The following is a 21,192-nucleotide window of genomic DNA, read 5'->3' on the forward strand; positions in this document are numbered from 1 at the left end:
TCCTCTCCCTGTCTCCTGGAATCCCCTGTGTGCCTCAATTCTTCTTCCTCTTCCTTTCTTTCCCTGGAAATCCCACCTATACCTTCTACCTAGCTATTGGCTGTTCAGCTTTTTGTTAGACCAATCATAGCAATAAATCCTCACATAGTATGCAAACATCTCACAACATGCTGGGTCAGCTAACTGATTCAAAAATCAGAAAGTAAGATTCTTCACAAAAAAATGATATTCAATACAAACAAAAAACCAGTAAGACAAAAAAAATCAAAACAAAACAAAGTAAAACAAAAAGTTCACAGAAGCAAAACATGGGTTGGAGTTCTTCTGCTGGCCAGTTTCTCCTTGCCCTAGAGTGTGGTTGATACACTCAGTGACACTCCATTGGAGAACACTGCTTTTTGGTTTGGGGGGGAAGGAGGGGGCAAGAGATAGATTACACGAAGTTGGGCTATAAGGAGGTGGGGGGAGATCTAGGAAAAGTTGGGGGATGGAAAAACAGGATCAAAATATATTGTGTGAATAAACAAAAACAAAGATCTCCCACAACAACATAAAGCCCCATAGGCTGTGGGGCTGCGGGATGCATGAAAAGATACAATAAAATACATAATTCAAAAAAAAAACCTTCACAATTAGTAAAGAACATTACATAAGCAATTCTCTGTAGTTTCTGGAGAAAGCATAGCTCACGTATCTGTTGTATCTGTCAGGGAACACAGGTCAGACAATAGCTGTGAACTGAAGGATGGTAACTTAAGGAAACATTCGTGGAGATTGGATAGGGCTGAGGGACTGTAGAGGAAAACATTGATCAGATGGATGAAACAAAAGATATAATCTTACCAACCGATCTTTTTGTTACAATAAACTTCGTGCATGAATGACTTGGAGTCAGACAGAAGAGATCCAATACCAGATCTGTTACTGTCTATGGGGTGGCCCTTCCACAGTTAAAGAATAGTTATGTGCACACCAGTTTCCTTATTATCTTAGTACATTAGCCTTCAACTAGGACCTGGGTTTTATTCTCCAGCATTGTAAGGAAAGAAAAACAAGTGGACGGGATGGAATGACAGAAGGAAGGTGTGTGTGTGTGTGTGTGTGTGTGTGTGTGTGTGTGTGTGAGAGAGAGAGAGAGAGAGAGAGAGAGAGAGAGAGAGAGAGAGGGGTGGGGAGGGAGAAAGCAAAATTATATAACATCTCAAAAGTTTCTTCTTGAGATAGGTAGTATAAACATTAATTTCTATTCCTTATTTTATTTTCTTAATACAGAGATTATAATGTGAGTTGAAGAAACTATTATCATTAAAATCAAGTTTTGCTGTAGTAAACCCATCCCTCAAGAGGCCTCAAATTTATCTCCTTTAATTATTGCCACACACACACACACACACACACACACACACACACACAGAGCCTACTGAGGTGTTGCCTACCTGCATGTGTATTTGTTTAGGGCTGAGCACTTGGAATTGGATTCCTGATCAGGGAGCTCATCCTTGGAGAGGACTCATCTTCTCTCCCGGAAGCCATGGCTATGGCTTTTCATTTAGATGCCTGTGGTGCTTAGAATGAGACTGGCCACAACAGCCTTACGTCTGAAGACTCGGTCCCCGGTTGTGGAACTATATGGGAAGGATTAGCAGGTGTGGCCTTCTTAGAAGAGGGGTTTCACTGGGAATGAATGGGCTTTGAGGTTTCAAAACCTCATGGCCTGCTCAGGGATCGAGATGCAAGCTCCTGGTTACTACTCCAGCACCCTGCCTGCCACCATGCTCCCTGAGATAGTCATGGACTCTAAGTGTCTGAGTAAACCCCCAGTTAAACTAGTTCTTTTAGAAGTTACCTGCTTTCAGTATTTTATCACCTCTTTAGAAAAGTAACTAAGACAACCACCAAGTTCAAGACCAGCCTGAGTTACATAGAGAAATGTTATTATGAACCAAAATAAAACAACAAGCCTTTCTGCCACAAAGAAATATTTGGAAGAATAATAGCACTTCTTGAATAAGAAATCTGTTCAAATTTATGTACTATTTTCTTGCTTTGTCTAGATGATCAGAATTCTGCCTTAGCTAAGCATTTTTGGTGGCACCGCCATTTTGGGGGCCTGCTTTGGACCTAACTACAGTGCCAGGAGATCTGACACCTTATTCTGCCCCCAGTGTGTACCAGGCTTGCACTCAACTCATTAACATACATGCAGGCTAAAACATTCATACACATAAAATAAAAATAAATGCATCTTTAAAAAACTCTGCTGCCCATCTAGACAGAACTGATCCCTGGTTCCCCTAAGGCCACACGCTACTGTCTGCATCCAGGGCCTTCACATTTTCTCGACTGTCTGTCCCCAACTTCTTCCAGCAGCTGTCCCTTCCCGGTTTCCTTTGACTTGTCTCAGGTTCCAACCCCAGTCTCTGGTAAACTCTTTAAATGTTAGCTACCAGCTTGGCAAGTCACTGAATAAATTCAATTTCCCAATTAGTTAATAACAGTAAATAGCTCAACAGATGGTTTCTCTGAGATGGAGGGGAGAGAAATGAGAAGAGAGAGAGAGGGAGGGAGGGAAGGGGGAGAGAGAGAGAGAGAGAGAGAGAGAGAGAGAGAGAGAGAGAGAGAGAGAGAGAGAGAGAGAGAATATATGCATTCAAGGCAGGCAGCTCTATGAATAGTGCACACTGACAGAAACTTTCGACGTTTTGGGTGGCACTAGGACTCTTAAACAGCCCTTAAGGAAAACCTATTCTGTGTACTCTCTCGATTTCTGCAAGGAGTAGACAGTAGCTTTTCAAAATGCCTTAGAAGCTACTAGTGACATTTCACTAGAAAGTAGCTTTGACCACTCTCATTCCTGTATCTTATTATCTTCAGCACGCCTTTTATTTTATTTTATAGTGGGGCATTTTGGGATTGATTTCAGTTAATGAATACATTGTAAAATTAGCTTATATTAGTTAAAGCCCCAAATTTATCCAGGTGACCCCAGAGCCACCGCGGTGGACGTTGTCGCTCTGGTCATTCACGTGGAGACCCAATTTGTTCATGTTTGAAACCCTGTGTGATCGGAAGTGGCCATGCACAAAGAATCCTTGGGAGGTGAGGGGCAGAAAAGGAGACTCGCTGTTTCCAGAAAGGACTGGGATTTCAGGTGGAGGTTGGGAGCGAACCCTTCTCCTTCGTCGAACAAACATTCGTTGTTTGTTTTCTTGCCTACCCCACGCCGGAGCCTATTCGTGTCTCCTCCGGATGGGTGCCGGTCCTCGATAAGTCTCCATTCTGATAATCTCAGGAACTCGAGCTGCCCTCACTTCCGACCTTCTTCCCCCGAAGCCGGCTGGAGGCGGGAGCGAGGCCTGGGAGGTCCGGGAGGCGGCGAGGCCGTCGAAGCGGCTCGAGCGGAGCCCACATCTGCCGCGTTCTCCCGGGAGCGTCCGTCGGGGCGTGGGGGGACCGCAGGCTCCGAGCCGCCGGGCCCCTCCCGGGACGCGAGTCTCCCGGAGCACCCGGTGCCCGCCCGCACCCCGGAGGCTGCGAGCCGAGGCCACTTTGGGGGAAGTCGAGGCACGCGGAGCCCGGGGCCGGGCGGGGCGCACAGGGCGCAGTTCCGCCGCCGACCTGGCGGGGGCGCCGGCGCGGCCGATCAGGTGACCGAGCGCCCGTCCCGGCTACGGGAAGCCGCCTGGTTCTCAGCCGCCGCCGCCGCCGCCGTCACGGCCGCCGTCGCCACACCTAGCGGAGGAGCCGGGAAAGGCGGCCCGGCCGGGTGGGGAGGGGGACCGGGGTGGAGAGCGCCGCGGGTGGAGGCGGAAGGGCGGCGGGCGGGCGGGCGGAAGCGAGCGCCGCGGCTGCTGTGTCACGGCGCGGGTGGGCGCGCGGCATGGGCGCGCCGCGCTGAGGCGGAGGTCGCGGGCGGGCGGGCGGGCGGGCCTGAGGGAGGCGGCGAGCCGGGGAGTTGCGCGCCCGGCGGCGGCGGCGGCTGCGGCGGCGGCCGCACCATGTCGCGCTCCGTGCTGCAGCCCAGTCAGCAGAAGCTGGCGGAGAAGCTCACCATCCTCAACGACCGGGGCGTCGGCATGCTCACGCGCCTCTACAACATCAAGAAGGTGCGCACGGGCCGGCGAGGCCGGGCGGGGGTGCGGCGGCGGGGGCAAGGCCGCGGGGGCGGGGGGCGAGCTCGGCCTGCTCGCCCGGGGCCTCCGGGAGGCGCCGCGGCCTCGAGTGAGTCGCGGGGCCAGCCGGCCGGCCGGGCGGGAGCCATTTCCCGGGCCGGCTCCCGGGCGGGGGACGGGAACCGGCCGGGCCGCGCATGGCCGCCGCCGGCGCCTGGGTCTGCGGGAAGGGCGAGCGCGCGGCCTTCCCGGGCTGCGGCGCACGGGCCCGGGTTTCTCGGCGTGGGAGTGGGGGAATGTGGCTCCCGATCCTCCCTCCGCTCCCCGCTTGGTCCCTTGATTTTTTTCGGTCGCTGGATAAAGCACCCTCCCTCCCCCCCCGACAGCATGTTGACGTTCAGGAGAATTTCATTTTGGAGATGGACAGGAGGGGGAAGTGAGGGTGGAACCGGTTTTCGTCTGAAATAGTTGAGGGCTGTGAGTCACTAGAACAGGAATAACAACCTTTCCTCTCTGCTCCTCCTCGTCTTAGTTTTCCCAGCCCTATCTGATGAGCACCAAAGCACCGTGCCTTACAGTACAATGGCTGTATAAAATAAAAACCAAATCTGTTCCCGTTGCTGTTCCGATGATTTGAGTAACTAGCCAGTGCAACTATTGGTAGTCTGTGTCTTCAGATTAGGGAGTGCAAGGCTCCATTGAAGTTAAGTAGAGAGAGATAAAGATGGGGGAAACACGCCATTCATTTACCTTACAGGCAAACAATCCCAAGTCCATTTGTTTTGAGACAGCTGCGATAAGCCTCTGAATTTAGTAGAGAGAAGTTTGCTTGTGGTACAGTTTATACCCCTTCATCCTTGTGGGTTTCTATGTATTTGTGCCATATTTTTCGTAATCTCGTTTTTAAAACTCTAACAAATATAGTTTTGACCATAGCAGTAGAGTACAGGCTGTGTGTGAGTATTGATGAAGATTCTTTTAAAAATTAAAGTCAAAGCATAAGTCCAGAATAAACTTGTCTTACTCCTCCAGTTTGAATTAGACACTGACCTTCTGAAGCACACTGTTTTCAGTTAGTGATATTAAGCGTTGGGAAAGGAAGGATGGCAGTGTTGTTCTGGCTACTCCCTTGGTTTCAATGAATGGTTGTCTCTAAACACAGCCCAGTCTTGACCTGGGATGTCCCCATTCCGTTTGTGACATGGCAGAGCCCTCTGCACTCACTCCTTGATTGTAACGTTTCGGGGTCAGGAACATTTAATTTTAGGTAGTATAAGTTGCATTGGTGGTAACTTTTGGATTTCACTGCTTAAGAAATTTGAAGACCAAGTTCTATATGGACTTTTTAAAAAAAAAAATTGCCGGGTGGTGGGGGCACACGCCTTTAACTCGGGAGGCAGAGGCAGGTGGATCTCTGTGAATTCGAGGCCAGCCTGGTCTACAATGCTCGTCCTAGGACGGGCTCCAAAAAGACAGAGAAAACCTGTCTTGAAAAACCAAAAGAAAAAAAAAAAAAGAAGCCCAGCAAGTCAAAATGTTGCTAAAAGTAAGTGGTGCTGCGGTATTGTGGTTAAAGGAAGTGGTTAGGATGGTTTCCAGAAGAGGAAGTGAGAGCAACATCAAAAGTGATTCGGGTGCTTGAGTGAGATGCTTTCTTTAATGCAGTCAGGTCACTAAACGGCTATATAGAGTAAATGCAGACAGGCTGTAGTACTTCATGTTCATGGAAAATAGCAAATGGAATTTTAAGCGTTTTTAAACTTAAAATTACAGTTTGCTGCCCCTTTTCAAAGTGTTTTTCACTTCCTGCTTTGGGAAACCGCAGGCTCTTGTGTTGACGACTGAAATGGGAAATAAGCGGATGCCATCATTATATCTAATTGTCGAGCATCTCGAGTTCTTGAAATGCTATAGTTCATCACTTACATATATTTAGTTTCTTGAAATATTTTGCCTACTTACTTGGCTCATGAATTTCTTCTGAGAAGAGTAATTCATTTTGAAGACTAATACTTAGGGCATTATCTAGCACACAAGGCTTTGATTAGTGTTCACTGAAATCGGCTCTGTGTGTGTTAAATGCATCTGTTTATTTTGTGTGTGTGTGTGTGTGTGTGTGAGAGAGAGAGAGAGAGAAAAATTTTATTTCACTGTTTCTCTTCATTCTGATTTTCTGTTTTATATATACTTCCTCCAATTTAGCAAAATGTCGTATTTATTTCTTTTAGTTTTACTGATGTGTTTGCTTCTTTCATCTAGTACACACACATTAAAATGCGTCAGAACACAGAGAAACCCTGTCTCGAAAAAAAAAAATAAAATGCGTCAGAGACCAAATCTTAGCATAAAAGGAGCCAGCTCAGCTGGAAAGAGCTTGCTACACAGGCGTAAGTGTCTTAGTTCAGTTCCTATCACCGACCTAAAGTTCCAGATTTGTAATCCCAGCTCTAGGGACACAGGAACAGGTGGGTTCTTAGAGCTTGCTGGCTAACCAGCCACCCTAATCTAATCAGCCAGCCCCAGGTCCCAGTGAGAGACCTCCCCCCCCCCCCCCAAAAAAAAAGGTTAGGTAACTCCTAAGGAATGACACCAAAGGTGACCTTTGGCCTCTACATATATGTGTGTGTGTATATATACATATACATATATAGAGACATATGTATGTACATGTGCATGCAACTACTGTCAATCTATGTAAAGAAAATCACAAAGGAAAATAAATTTAGCATGCGAAGTTGATACAAAATATATTTTACCAAATACATTTGAGTTAAAATTTAAAATTGCTAGCTTAAAATTTTCTCTCCTTTTAATACATTATAAAGCCAAACAGAAATCTCCATTGATACTCACTGATACATCGCTAACATGATGAAAACGAGCCTTTCATATAAATTTCATCACAAGTAATCTGTAGTAAAAAAGAAAATTTATTCCTCTACTTGTCATTTCTATAAGGGTATTAGCATCTTACTATTAATTGCATATTCCCTTTAGATGTTTAAAAAATTGAATTGGGTCTGTCCACAACTAGATTCCTGAAGAGCCTACTGTGGAGATTTCAGGAGCGGGGAGATGACTCAGTGGGTGAAAGCCCTTCCCCCAGGCACAGTGACTGGAGAACGACTTCAGAGCCACAGGGCGGAAGGACGGCACTAACCCATGGCATAAGTGAGCGTACGTGAGCATACATGAGCGTGCCTCCTTCCACATCTCTCTCTCTGCACCCCCACCCATGGTCACAAAATAAATAATAATGAAATTTTCTGAGCTGGAGAGATGGCTCAGCACTTAAGAGCACTGGCTGCTCTTCCAGAGGACCTGGGTTTGATTCCCAGCACCCACATGGCGGCTCCCCACTGTCCTTATTGTCAGTTCCGGGCGGGGATCTGAACCCTTTTCTGGCCTTTGGTGGCACCAGGCTTCCCACAGTGCACAGGCAAGAATTAAAAGATTAAGTTCCACAGCTTCTGTTCAGTAGACTAGATAAAGATACAAAGTAGGTTATAAAATACTCGTGCTAGCTAATATTTTTAATTAGATTTTTTAGTGTGTGTGTGTGTGTGTGTGTGTGTGCGCCCCAGTGTCGAGGTCAGAGGACAACTTTGGGAGGTTGTTCTTTTCTTCTGTCATCTGCGTGTTGGGGATTAATAACAGTCATCAGGCATAGGAGCAAGAGTCTTAACAGCTGAGCCATGTAGCAAACTTACTTTAAAAAAAATAGGCAAGCAGACTATACTTCCCTTAGATTTTCTTTTTCCAAGTTGAGACATTGTGAGTTGAGAGTCACATTCTAGGTAAAGCTTTAATACTAATTTGTTTTAACCTTGAACAAATTATCATTCTTGGCTATAATTTATTAAGTGAGATCAGAGATTCTTAACCTACAGTTGAATTGTCCTTTTTCTTCTTCATCACACATTAGAATTGTCCTGGAAAAAGTTGAGAATGTCTGGGTCTTGGCATGGCTCTAACGAGTCAGAAAGTAGTGCTGGCCCTGAGAAGAACAGCCAGCGGTGCAGTCAGCTGCTGCGCTGCTCTCTCCCCACAGCTAGCATTCAGGATTCGGTTGGTCAGCTGGCTTCTAACTACAGTTTTGGACGGTGGTGCAGGGCTCTCTTTAAACGCAAGTGTCTTCACTGTACCTGCCTGCCCTCGAGGCGTGCTGGGTGCCGCCCTGCGTCTTCTGCCCTGTGAAGCCTGGCTAGCCTCTACTACTGCTCTGTCTCTAGTCCTTGGCACTACTGATTTCCAGTCTCCTTGGGATCTTAAGTAGACAGTCCAGTTCTCCCTCATGGTGCAGTGCTGCTATTAACCTCAGATTCTGAGAGTTAAGTGGGCTTGTTTATGTCAAGTATTAGTGCAGTGCCTGGTAAAAAGGGATGTGTGTGCTTGGAGAGACGTCTCACTGATGAAGGGTTCTCACTGTTCTTCAGAGGACCTGAGTTTGGCTCCTAGCTCCCATATCTGGCTCACAGATACCTGTAACTACAACTTCAGGGGATCCAACATTCTCCTTTGGCTTCTACAGACACCTGAAATCAACTCTTTCTCTTTCTTCCTCCCCTTCCCCACTTAAGTTTTAAAAAAGGAATAAACAGAATCATGTTGGCTCCTGTCATTCTGTTTCTGGGTTTTGGAGCAGAGCAGACACTTCATAATTCACGCCCCTTCCCATTAAGCCCAGCTCTGTTGCACTGTTAGAAACATTTCTTAAGTACCTTTTCACTACTTGACAGTATAGTTAGACATCTCATTAGTGTTCATACTGAGTAACTGCAGACGTGTGTTCTGCAGTATTTCTTTAAAGATCCACTTAATATTGAGATATTTGTATCTCTGTACAAAACTTTAAAAAAATCTTTGTTTCATAAACTGAGATAGTCTCTGTGTTGGAACTCAGACATGTAAGAAATGTGCTGACATAGTTATCTTGTGAATTGAATAGCTGTTAGAAACTTAAATGCGAGTCATTAGAATAATTTTATTTAGATTTGTTTGTTTTGATATGTACAAATGTTTGTCCACAAGTATATACATGTACCATGTGCCTGAGGAAGTCAGAAGAGGGCTTCGAATCCCCTGTAACTGGAGTTGTAGATGATTGTGAACCACTGCAGGTGTGCTGGGACTGAGCCCAGGGCCCTCTGCAGAAGCAGCAAGTGCTTGTGACTGCTGGGAATTAGAAAACATTTTAGTAAATGATTTTGAAGGATGTAATGGTTTGAACCTCTTAGACATGATTTTCCCAAGATTTATGCCTGGAGAACAGAAATTATAATTTCTTTATCTTTAGATCTGCAATTACTAACTAATTATGAGCTAGAATTATTAATAAAATTACATGAATTTGAAAGCATTTTTAATAATTTTGACACAATTTTCTCTCAGCCTCTTAGTCTAAACTACTAGTAGAGTATTTCTTTTTTTCCTACTCAAACTCAGGGAAAGTACTAGTTTAAGTAGATATACTGACCAAAATATAGGAGGTGCAGGAGAAAAAAAAATGGAATAGTAACCACTAATTCTGCAAATCAAGATTGTGCTATAGTAAAAAAAAAAAAAAGACTTATCAAATCAGTCTTGAGCAGCTGAGTTATGATAAGAATGTAGTATATTTTTATGTATCACCTGGACATTCATCTAGAGATACACCTTCTGGTGTTGGGAATTTAAGTTAGAGGTTTGTAGTGACTAAACCCTTGGCTAGGTTGCTTTGTTTCCCTGAATCTCCTTGTTCAGGTATGTCTAAAGCACAGTACCTTTGAATACAAGAACTGTCCAGGAAGTGGTGCTTCTGCTTTCTTCCTTTTGACTATTTTGTTAATAATCTTTTATGAATAGATAGTGAGATTTTGTGAGAGTGTTATATTTGACTTTTTGCATCTTGGGGTTCTTGGAGAAACGTAGCTTTAAGCATGTAAGATTGAGCTGTGTAGTCTTAGCTGTAAACACTTGAGGACAGGACTAAAAGGGTTTCAGTGGTCAGCTAGCAGAAGAGATTCTATCAGCTTGTCTTGGTGTTTCTAGTCAAAGGCATTTGTTCTGTGACTTATATGTGCTCTGGACATCTATTTCTGATGATAACATTAGATTTTGGTTTGTGAGAAAATTAACTTATATAGCAATATGAATGTAAAATTGAAAGTTTTACTTTAAAAGTGAGGTGATTTAGAACAATATTAAAATACTTATGTTCTATGCATTGAGATGAGCACATTTTCTACCCTGTGTATATTTTAATCTTATGTCCACCTATAAGATAGGTAGTAATAATCTTAATTAAATCATTGGGCTGTGAGCCATTTGGGCCAGAAGACAGTTCCACCCCCTATCTCCTTCCCTTCCTTCCTGCCTCCTTCCCTCCCTCCCTCCCTCCCTCCTTCCTTTTCTTCCTTCCTTCTTTCTTTTCTTTCTTTTGTATTGAGCATCCATACTGGGGGAGGAGGTGGGGATGTGCTCAGTATGCTGGGCAAGCACTGAGTTACATAGGCAGCCCACCAAAGTGGCATTCAGGCTAGTCTGGATAGCCATCGAGCCTCAAGGATCTGCCTGTCTCTATCCTTCCCCAATGCTGGGGTTCCAGGCATTCTGCTGCACAGGGCTTTTACTTGGTTGCTAGGATCTGAATTCGTGTCTTCATGCTTTCAGAGCAGAGATGTGACCTGATGAGCCATTTCTCAGCTCGTTTGGTTAACATGTTTAGATTCAGTCCTGGTTATGAGCTTTTCTGGGTGTGTTAGTACAGATGGCTTTAGTAGCTAAGTGTAGTGATGTTAGGAATTTTATAAAAATTTCTACTTTCTAGGATGACTAATCAAAAGTGAAGAATTAATTATAATTTTGATAGCATGAGATACTTTCAAATATATTGACAATTTCTGTTCTAAAACAGTAGTGGGAAAATTAATCTTTAGAGACGGATTTCTGGTCAGTTAGAATTTTTCTACTGTGGTAGTATTATGTGAAAGCCATGACTGAGTTACAGTGATAGCTCCTTACTAGCGTGTATCTTACCTGGGTAATTTCATCAGATCATAGTTTAGGTTTCTTTGTACTTTTCTCTTTTTTCCTGAGTATTTCCTATATAAATATCTTTTCATTAAGTAAAAATGTTAAGTAAATTGGTTTTAGAAAAAGTAGACTGGAACTCCCTTAAGGTCCTTCTATTTGTATTAGGTTTTCTTTTTCTTTTCTTAAAGCGTTCATTGTGTGTGAAGTACACCTGTAAGTTCTTCCTACCCACAAACATGCCAGCCTCTGTTGTATGTAGTGAGTATGGAGCTTTTTAGGACAGGTTGTAATTATTGTTTCCAGTTTAGTAGAAGACACCAAGAGAGGAAGGATAAAATCATTAACTCTTGATTTTACAGCTGTTGAGTGACCTAGCCAGGACTTGAACATGGGCGTCCTATTTTAAAACTCAAGTTCTTGGGATGTCGTGGTAGACTATATTCTTAGCATATTTGCATTCAATAGTTCAGTCCTCAGTACCAGAAACCCCAAGTAAAACATAAAGCTGTATTCTTCCCGTAAGTAAAACAAACACAGTATGTTCAGTCCTAGGGTGAGTGAGGAATAGTGTGGCTGAGAGAGAGCCTCAAGTTAAGGAGGTGACACTAAATGTGCTGGTTTCGATATCGTGACATGTAGACTGTACGGATGACCAGTCTCCGTAGGAGATGGCTTAGGTGACTGTCATGTTCCTTATTATAACCATTCCTAATAACGATGTACATTTTTGAGCACTTCTGTGCCAGTCACTTTGTTAAAAGCTTTACATGGGTCACCTAAGCTCTTGAAACCCTCATGACACTGTGAGGTAAGTACTTTCCCTTCGCCCGCTTACAGAAGACAGAACTGAGACCGGGAAGTGTTAAAATGTGAGGCCCCAGAGCTAGCGAGTGGTAGGGATCTCAGCCTAACTGCTTAGCAGAGTCGGGGTCACCTCTCAGGTGCACTTACACATGCCCACCAAGCACACACAAAGGCCATCCACTTCTAAAAGAAGTTATGTATGATTTTAGTTGTTCACTGAAATGAAATTCCTTTTTTGTTTTCAATTTAAGAAGAGCTGCTTATATACAGATATCTTGAGAAATGGGTATTGTTTTTATTGATAGCTGCTAATACTGTTAAAGTAATATGTAGATTTTTAAATAACTAGAATATAAAAGATACATATCATGAAAAGTCAACATATTGAATCACTCAAGGACTCTGTACGCTTAGACATGCTTATATGAAGAAATGCTAATCTGTAGCTATTTTTAAAGGGCAGTTTCTTAGTTGTATGAGTCTTGGTTATGTGAGTCAAATTCATGTTATATATGGTATCTTGAAGAAAGAGGACAAATTAGAAGACCAGTCCATCAAAAACTATTTTAAAGAATTTATAATCTGAGGAAAAATAAGATTATGCTAATATTATGTAGAAATTGATTTGCATAGTAGCCTTGTCATTCTCATTAAAGGTTAAGTTCTAAATTAAAAAAATTGTTTGATCTAATTATGCTGAGAATTGGTACTGCATTCCTATTTCCATTTATAAAAATAGGGATGTTTTTATTGGCTTTCTTATTTTATACTTTGACTTGAAAGCTAGGTGATATTTTAAAAATAGTTTCAATTTGAGCTGAAGTACAAAGTTCATCTTGTAACAATTCATTTTTATTCTTGGCTACCGTTTCTTTTTAAGGTATGTAAAATTTCACTAATGGTTTTTGCTCCTGTTTTTATAGCTGCATGTAGTCTTTATTTTCCCTTCTTTCTAGTATTATTTTAAGTTGGTTTAGAAAGATCACCAAGATACTGACATGGTTGTACACTTACACAGTAGTATTTAATCTATATGAATAGTGTAAACTATATAAATCTATTGTGTGATGAACTTGCTACTTAAGTACCTTATCAGTTGTAGCACCATACAGTTCTCATTTTGTATTGTTATTCATAGTCCGCAGTGCATAAGTTTTCTACTGAAAATTATGTCATAGTTTGACAATCATTGTTTACACGTAATTCTCTCTCTCTTTATTACAATGCTTCCCCAGCAAGGACAAGTTTGGAAGGTTTGCAAAGCTTTTCACCTTCCCTCTGCCCGCTTGCCCGCTTTCAGATCAGTCTCATGCTTCATAACTTCTCTTTCTGTGATCCACAACACAGCCACAGGGAGCTAGAAGGTCAGGTCACAGTACTGTACCCCTCACACACGGCAGACATCACTGGGAAAGCATATGCTTTAAAAATGGAATAAAAAGCAAGAATGATGTGATTTTTAATATTTCCCTAAGAAACAGCATCTCATCCAAGCAGTTAGCTGTCACGTACTGCTGTGTTGGTTCTGCTGTTAGCCTTCCCAGTAGCACGTGTGTGGTGCAGAGGAGGCTGCACTGGGATGTGACCGGATGGGGACAGGACAGATGCAGGGGCAGGGGCAGGGGCTGCTGGTGTGAGGGGACACAGTGTTGTGACGCAGACGTCAGAGGAGCAGGCAGTTCACATCAGGAGTGCAGGCCAGCCTCAGTGTGAGCAGCTTCCAGTTCTCTTGAACTAGGGCTCTTGTGTATTAAAATGTTGACAGTGAATGAGGAAACCATTTGGAAAAGACATTTTCAAACATAAGCCTTCATTTTATAACACTCAGAAACATTTTACTTAATATTTAATTTTGTAATACCTTATTAGCGCCAGATGAAAACAATCCTACCTCAAACCAAAAAGGTTTTTCATTTCTTTTCCTTTTTTTAGGTTTGAGCTTTTTCCTTCACTGCTGTTCTGCGCTAACTGCTTTAAAACTTTCCATGCGTTTTTTTCAGTAGAAGAACATCTCTGTACTGTCTCCCATCGCATATCTCAGCTGTGACAATCCCTGCACTTTGCCTGTTCATTTTATCACCTGCTCACCAAAACAGTAAACCTTTCTAACTTCTGGTTTCAGATGTGCTGCTCTTCCTTGATCTTAGGAAGATACATTTCACTTTTTTCATTGCTGTTGTCTTTTTAGGCATGTGGAGATCCCAAGGCTAAACCATCCTACCTTATTGACAAAAACCTGGAGTCTGCTGTGAAATTCATAGTCAGAAAATTTCCTGCTGTAGAAACGCGCAACAACAATGTAAGTTGTCCCAATTTTCTCCTTGGCGCCACCCATGTGTGGAAAGAGCAATGGTCAGTGGAGTGTTGTATCTCCCATTAACCTAACGCTGTGTGCAGCATTTGATGCACAGATTTTAGACCTTGCTTAAATGCTTTTAAAGACAGTATTCATATCTCTGAAATTAGAAAAACTTCTAGTTACATGTTATACAGGAAAGTTAAATTGTAATTTCTTACACTTTTTTTTTTTTTTTGAAGTTACGATAAGAATAGTTAATGCATAGAAGATAAAAAGCATCCCAAATGTGTGTGTGGTTACTTGGGGCATCTTGTTATCCTTATATCATTAACTTAATTTTCTTTGGAGGTTGGCAGTGGCTTCACAGAGCTCTTATTGCTTTCATAAACAGCTGATTTTGCTTTTAAGTTGTATTTGCTTCCCTGGCATTTTCGTGGCTTCAAAAGCATTTCTGGAAGTTAGTGAGGTTATGGTATAAGGTCTTTATTTCCATATTAGTTCCTATGTGGAAGTTTTCTTGCATAAAGTTTGGTCATATTTAGTCTTTCTGCTGTGTTTATTTGGGTCAGTTTTTAGAGTAATCATAGAAATAACCAATTTCAGAATTTTGTTTTATTGTAACATACTTATAGAAGTTTTATTGACTTGGAATCTTTTCACAAGTCATCATTTTTCTTTTATTTTTCCTTGATGTTCCCATATTGCAACCCTTGCTTTCTTTTTTGCGTTATAAAAAATTATAAAGCAATTTCTCCTTTTGAATGCCCCAGTCTTGAGAATCTATTTAAAAGATAGATTGTCATGTTTTATCCTCAAATGATATGTGATCGTAGATTTATATTTCTCTTGTTTCTAATACTTGAAAACATTTCAATGTAGAGAGAAATATTAGTCAGAATTAATAAAAATAAGTCAGATACTCTAAAAAAAGAGTCTTGGTTTGGGTTGCTTGTGCTTTTTAAATACTTTTTTAAAGTCTGTTTTTGTAGAAGTTTGGGTTGGTAAAGACCTTAGTTTTATAAAAGATTGTATGTATTTATGTACTAGGGTTTTTTTTTTCGAGACAGAGTTTCTCTGTAGCTTTGTAGCCTGTCCTAGAACTAGCTCTTGTAGACTAGACTGGCATCGAACTCACAGAGATCCACCTGCCTCTGCCTCCCAAGTGCTGAGATTAAAGGTGTGCACCACTAATTGATTGTGTAAAGGAATCACAAAGAGGTCCTGATAAGAAAAATTATATTGAAAGCACACACTTTTAAAAAGACAGTTATTTAATATGATTAATTAAAAAAAGAAGCCAGCATGATGGTATTTCACTGAATAATTTCCATACAAACAAAAATTAAAACGAAGTAAATAGGAAACATGTATTTGTTTGCATTGCAAAGTAAAATAGTTGCATAATCTGCCAGGTGTGGTAGTGCACTGTTTTGGGCAGAGGCAGGCAGGTCTTGGTGACGGGCCAGATTGTCTACATAGGGAGTTCCAGGCCCCCAGGACTACATTGAGACTTTCTCACAGTCTCTATGGAAAGGCCAAATATTAGCTGTGAACAGTAATTTGCTCTCTTTTGAGAGATTATGAACTCATCCGAAATGACAGAGTTTTAGTGGAAATCTGTCACTTAATTCTGGATATGCCGACTTGTTTCTATAAAGTATCTGATGTGAAAACGTCTTAATTTAGCATGGTAATTTCCATATGGCACATTTACTGAATATGAGATCTTATTAGGAGCTGATTAGGTACATATTAACTTTAATAATAATAAACATTTTCTTAATAGCCATTTAATAGTTTTTACTGTTCTCAGTATGCTTGGCAGACACTTACAATAATAATACTCTGCTGACCTTTGTCCTTCAGTAGTATTTCTTTTTCAGTATGAAAAGCATAAAATTTGATAAACACTTTATTGAGATATATTTCACATGCTGTACAATTTATCTCTGAAGTGTGAGGATTAAGATTTTTAGTGTCTTCACAGAGTAATTCTGAGTCACAGGTACCCTATTGTTGGCCCACATGAAATAAACTGTTCATGGGTTTTTAATGTATTCAACAACCCTGTCACTTGTAGAGAGCAGTTACTCACCCAGAAGACTCTGCTTTCTGAGCATTCGGGATCCCTGATTCCCTGCCAGCCTCCGGGTTCTAGGCAAGCACTGATGTATTTATTCTGTGTCTGTGCCTGTTCTAGAACTCTTGTAAAGATAATCATGACATGGAGTATTTTGTGACTGGCTTCTGCCATTTAGTACAGTGCTTTCCAGGTTTATCCAAATGCTAGCACACTTCATCTCTTAAAATTGTGAAAATTATCCTGCTGTGAATGTAAAATATTTTATGGATTCATTCATAAATTGATAGATGTTTGTATTTTTTTTACTTTTCTTGACCATGAATAATATAGTATTATGAACATTTTTGTGTGTGTAAGCATATATATATATATATATATATATATTTAGTTTACTTTTAATGAACACATTTTGTGAGTAAACTTGCTGTGATATGCATTTTGTTCTGTGTTGAACCTATAAAATTGACAACATGCTGTTAACTGCTAGGACTATATGTACAGTTTACTCTGCAGAGCCTGTTTGTTATATGCTTTTACAATTATTCTGTATATGATATTCTGTGCTACTTGTCTTGTCACGGTGTATTATGTATTGACTCTTTCCCCTTTTTTTTGGTTTTTGATTTTTTTGGTTTTTCAAAACAGGGTTTCTCTGTAGCTTTGGAGCCTGTCCTGGAACTCGCTCTTGCAGACCAGGCTGGCTTTGAACTCACAGAGATCCGCCTGCCTCTGCCTGGGATTAAAGGCCTGGCTCCTGTGTTGACTCTTTGAGAGGTCTTGTATCAGCTCTAGTCTGGGTCTGCTCAGTAGTGGTGATAGACTCCTGGCTGGTCTAGATTAGGAAGTGAGAAGTCGAGCTTTGTAATTACTTTTCAGTTCTGTAGAGTTAGTTCATGAAGGTTGCACATTTTATTGCAGCACTCAAGAGGCAGAGGGAGGCAATCTCTTGAGTTTGAGGCCAGCCTGTTCTACCAAATGATTTTCAGGCCAGCTAGTGCTGTATAGTGAAACTCTGTCTCCAAACAAACATTAGTTAATGAAAGTTTAAAGATTTGAATGGCAGTGTCTGGGATTCATGGGAAGTGGCAGATTTCTGTCTGCTCCTCCCTGTAATCTTTGTGCCGTGGAACATGCTCATGTGGGCCCACAGTTGGCACTGTGTCTGTGTCCATTCCTGCTTTACAGATAACACTTGTCCTCCATTTAAGGAAAGAAACTCAAGAACAGAGATTGTTTTAATGAAAATTAAACAAAAGTTTTTTGAAGTTTCTAAAATAGATTCTTTAAGAAAAGGGTTACTCTTACAACATTGCAGCTGAGAATGTTTCTGGTTTTGGTCCCTTCTTTAGTAACTGGCCTCCTCTTCTCTCTAAGTGTTTTAACTCTGGTGGAAGCCGTGAGCACAGTTTTGAGGGTCTGTCAAGGAGAGCGCTGCTGTGGCAGTGGGGTGTGAGGTAGTGCATCCTTGTCATTTCCATCTTGTTCTTATTCAGGGCTCTTTGTGCACAGTTACTGTGTATTCAGCTCTGGATTTAGGGGGAAAACTGTACCAAAGAATGAGGGGTGCCTCCATTCCCCAACTATAATACTGAATTAAATGCCTCATATGCTTCTAATTAAATTGATGAAATGAAGTTTTGTTATAACCTACTGGTCTTATAATTATAGTAGCCACTTACTTTGTCTTTGTATGTGCTAGGCTGTGTATTTTGGTAGATTTCATTTAATTTCAGATTGTCCAACTTGTTGAACTATTAATTTCCATTATCCTGAAAGGTTAGCTGTGAAGATGTCCATATTCTAGATGTCTGAAGATCTGTTCTGATCCAGTATCAGGAATGCAGTAGAAACCCATTAAAACAATACTACTGTTCATAGGAAAAAATTTTAAATCTCCACATTTAAATCTCCAAATTTTTAAATATCTACATGTGCATATTTAAATTCTTGCTATTTTTTCAAATAATTTTAACTTAATTTTTTTCTTCTATTTCTTTCTTTGTATTTATATCTAAAATTTAGTGTTTTTTTTTAATAAGAAAAATACTACCCTGTAATCCCAGTTCTTAGGAAGTAGATGCAGGAAGGTCAGAAGGTCAAGGTCATTCACAGTTATAAATTCTAAGCCAGCCTGGGCAACATGAAACCATGTTTTGAAATGCAAACAAACAAAAGTATGAAAAAAATTCTGTCATTACAAAAATTTTCTTTATGCATTTGTGTATAATGTTTTTATTTTATTTCCCAGTATAATTGGAAAATATTAATCACTGCCAATTATGTATAGAATTTATCTTAGGGTCTAAGAACAAGGACATTGTTGGTGTGTAGAGGGTAACAAAGGTGACATGGGTTCTGGACCAGAAAACTGACAATTTTCAAAATAGTTTGAAAGCGTATGCCTCATATACTTCAAAGTAAGCTGGTGAATTCATCATAACAAACTGGTTTTATAATTATAGTAGCCACTTATTTTGTCTTTATTTGTGCTGGGCTGTACATTTTGGTATATTTCATTAATTTCAGACTGTCCAAATTTTCATATTTTCTTTTCTTTTTTGCTTTTTTGAGATAGGGTTTCTCTGTATACCCCTGGCTATCCCGGAACTTGCTCTATAGACCAGGCTGGCCTCAAAATCAGACATCCCACCTGCCTCTGTCCCAAGTGTTGGGAATAAAGGCATGTGTCACCATTGCTGGCTTAAAATCATATTTTCAACCAAAGAAAAATATTTTAAGTTATGGATATTACTTCTTAGGGAAGCACAATATTACAAGAGGCTATGCAACAATTATTTTCTGTTTAAACTCACATTTTTAAACACTTTTTAAAAATCCCTGGTGCTTGATAATAGAGAATATCAAACATTTAATGAAGAACAAGCCTATATAATACCAACATTTACTTGTATTAAATACTGCCTTAGAACTATGAGGACCCAAAATCGTTTTAAAAATCCCAGTGCTTTTCAAAAAGTAAATCAACTCTCAATGATGTTGTAGGTAGGGTTCCGGAAAATAACCTTGTAAAAGAATAAGTTCCCCAGCTTTAAAAACAAGTCTGTTGGTGTGGTAGTGGTTTTGGAGTAGATGCAGGACTGCCTTTGATATGCCAACTGTGTGAAGGAGGTTGAAGGAAATGATAAAACATTTAAATTCCTTCCTAGGCAGCCCTTAAGGGGCTTTTCTTGGTTTGCTGTGGTTTCAGCTGTGAGGGTGGTGTAGTGGTTAGGGTGAACTTTGGAGTTGGAACCGAGGTTATGGACAAGCTAAGAGATTCAGGAAAAATCTGGCATCTAGAGGCACCATTTTTCTTCTGTCTAAAATGAAAATAATTCCCATCTGAAGGAGTTGAATATGCCTTAAAGCATTCAGTGCACTCTGACAGGTGGTTTTAAGAACAGTAGCTATTGTTATATTACCTCCTAACTCTCTGGTTTACCTGGAAGCCAGTAGGTTTCCAAGTGACTCCTCCCCATTGCTTTTGATTTTAATGAAATAGCGTGCTGCTTTCTGTGGTTTGAATGTCTACTATCCTTTGGACAGCTCCATGTTGGGCAGCAGATTTTGTTTATAGTATTGAACAGTATTCTTTTTTTCCTTTCTGTTGTGTTCCCTGCCCTGAGCCATTATCATGGAACTTGCTTGTTTAAACTAGAATCTTTATAGTCTCTGTTCACTTTTATAAAATTGCAGGCTGGTTATTTGGGGATTGTCTTCCGCTCTACACAGTCTCATGAACTTACCTCATTCAGGTGTATGTTGTCTGTTGAGACAGGTACAATCATAAGCCAAACATTGATTTTCATGTTTTCTAATCCCCCCCGTTTGCTATTGCTTTCATTCTTCAACAGGGGGAGTAAACCACACCAGTATTTTTCTCTGACACCTCACATATCTGTCTTTATGGACCTCTTTCTTTATTCCCTCATTTTTGAATCTCTGATGTTTGGGAGATATAATTCTAATGTTTAGGAAATATAGATCACAAGTAAACTTGGGTTTAGGAGGAATCGTCATGGTATACAGTATATAAACTTTGGCGGTGTACTTCAGTATGAGTGCATGTATTTCCTGATGGGAGCTTGATAGAATGTTGTTTTTTAATTAAATTGAACTTTAATTCTAAAAACTAAAAGAATTTCAGTATAGTGAGAAATAACAGGCAATAATATTTTAAATAACAACAAGAAAGAAGACCTGGTTGTTTTAAACAAATATCGGTATTTACTGGGGAGAGGAAGCCAAAGAAAAATGGACTCAGTGGAGGGTTGTGTACAGCAGCTCAGTCGTAATGTGTTAGGCTTGAGAGAACCACAGAGATCTGAGTAGAGACACTGCAACAAATTGTGTGTTTTATAAGCACCAAACTGAAGTGACTGTGAGGTAAAGCAGGTGTGGTTCTGCTTTAGGAGACGTGTGAACGGTGACTACTGTCACCATTTCTATAATACTGTCTAAACAACAACTCAGAACATTTGATTCCAGCCATGAATGGCTGTTTTAAATCTGTTGTATGTTAGACATCCTTTGAACTTCCTCTTTACTTAAAATGGGGAAGTTTCCTTAATAAAATGTGACAGTTAAAAAAATTGTGTGTTTTAATCTGGAACTCAGGTGAGAGTTAGGAGTAAGCTAAGAATAAAGAGTGGGTTTTAAGAGACTTGAGAAAGTGCGTTAACCATTGACGACAGGGACGCTGACTTGACCAGAGAGACTGAAGTGGGGTCCTGGCTCATCTCCTGTTGATGGAGTTAGGTTGTGATCAAGTCAGTGTGTATATCTGCTTTCTCCTACTGTAGGCTTCATCAGGCAGTTGTAAGAGGGAGAGAAGGACCCGGGATAGTTGTAATGATGGCCATTTAAACTTAAGATGGATA

At 41.0% G+C, this 21,192-nt stretch overlaps 1 protein-coding gene across 1 annotated transcript in view; it reads left to right on the forward strand.

The window, feature by feature from the left end:
* The first annotated feature begins 3,942 nt into the window (after window positions 1-3,942).
* Nckap1 (NCK associated protein 1) overlaps window positions 3,943-21,192 on the forward strand; it is a 79,303-nt gene continuing 62,053 nt past the window's right edge. Inside the window, exons 1-2 of the mRNA XM_038336072.2 lie at window positions 3,943-4,106; window positions 14,119-14,229. Of these exons, the coding sequence (XP_038192000.1) occupies window positions 3,999-4,106; window positions 14,119-14,229 (219 nt within the window). The 5' untranslated portion in view covers window positions 3,943-3,998. The remainder of the gene's footprint in view (window positions 4,107-14,118; window positions 14,230-21,192) is intronic.

This window comes from Arvicola amphibius, chromosome 7 (assembly GCF_903992535.2).
Source record: "Arvicola amphibius chromosome 7, mArvAmp1.2, whole genome shotgun sequence".
Lineage (NCBI taxonomy): Eukaryota > Metazoa > Chordata > Mammalia > Rodentia > Cricetidae > Arvicola > Arvicola amphibius.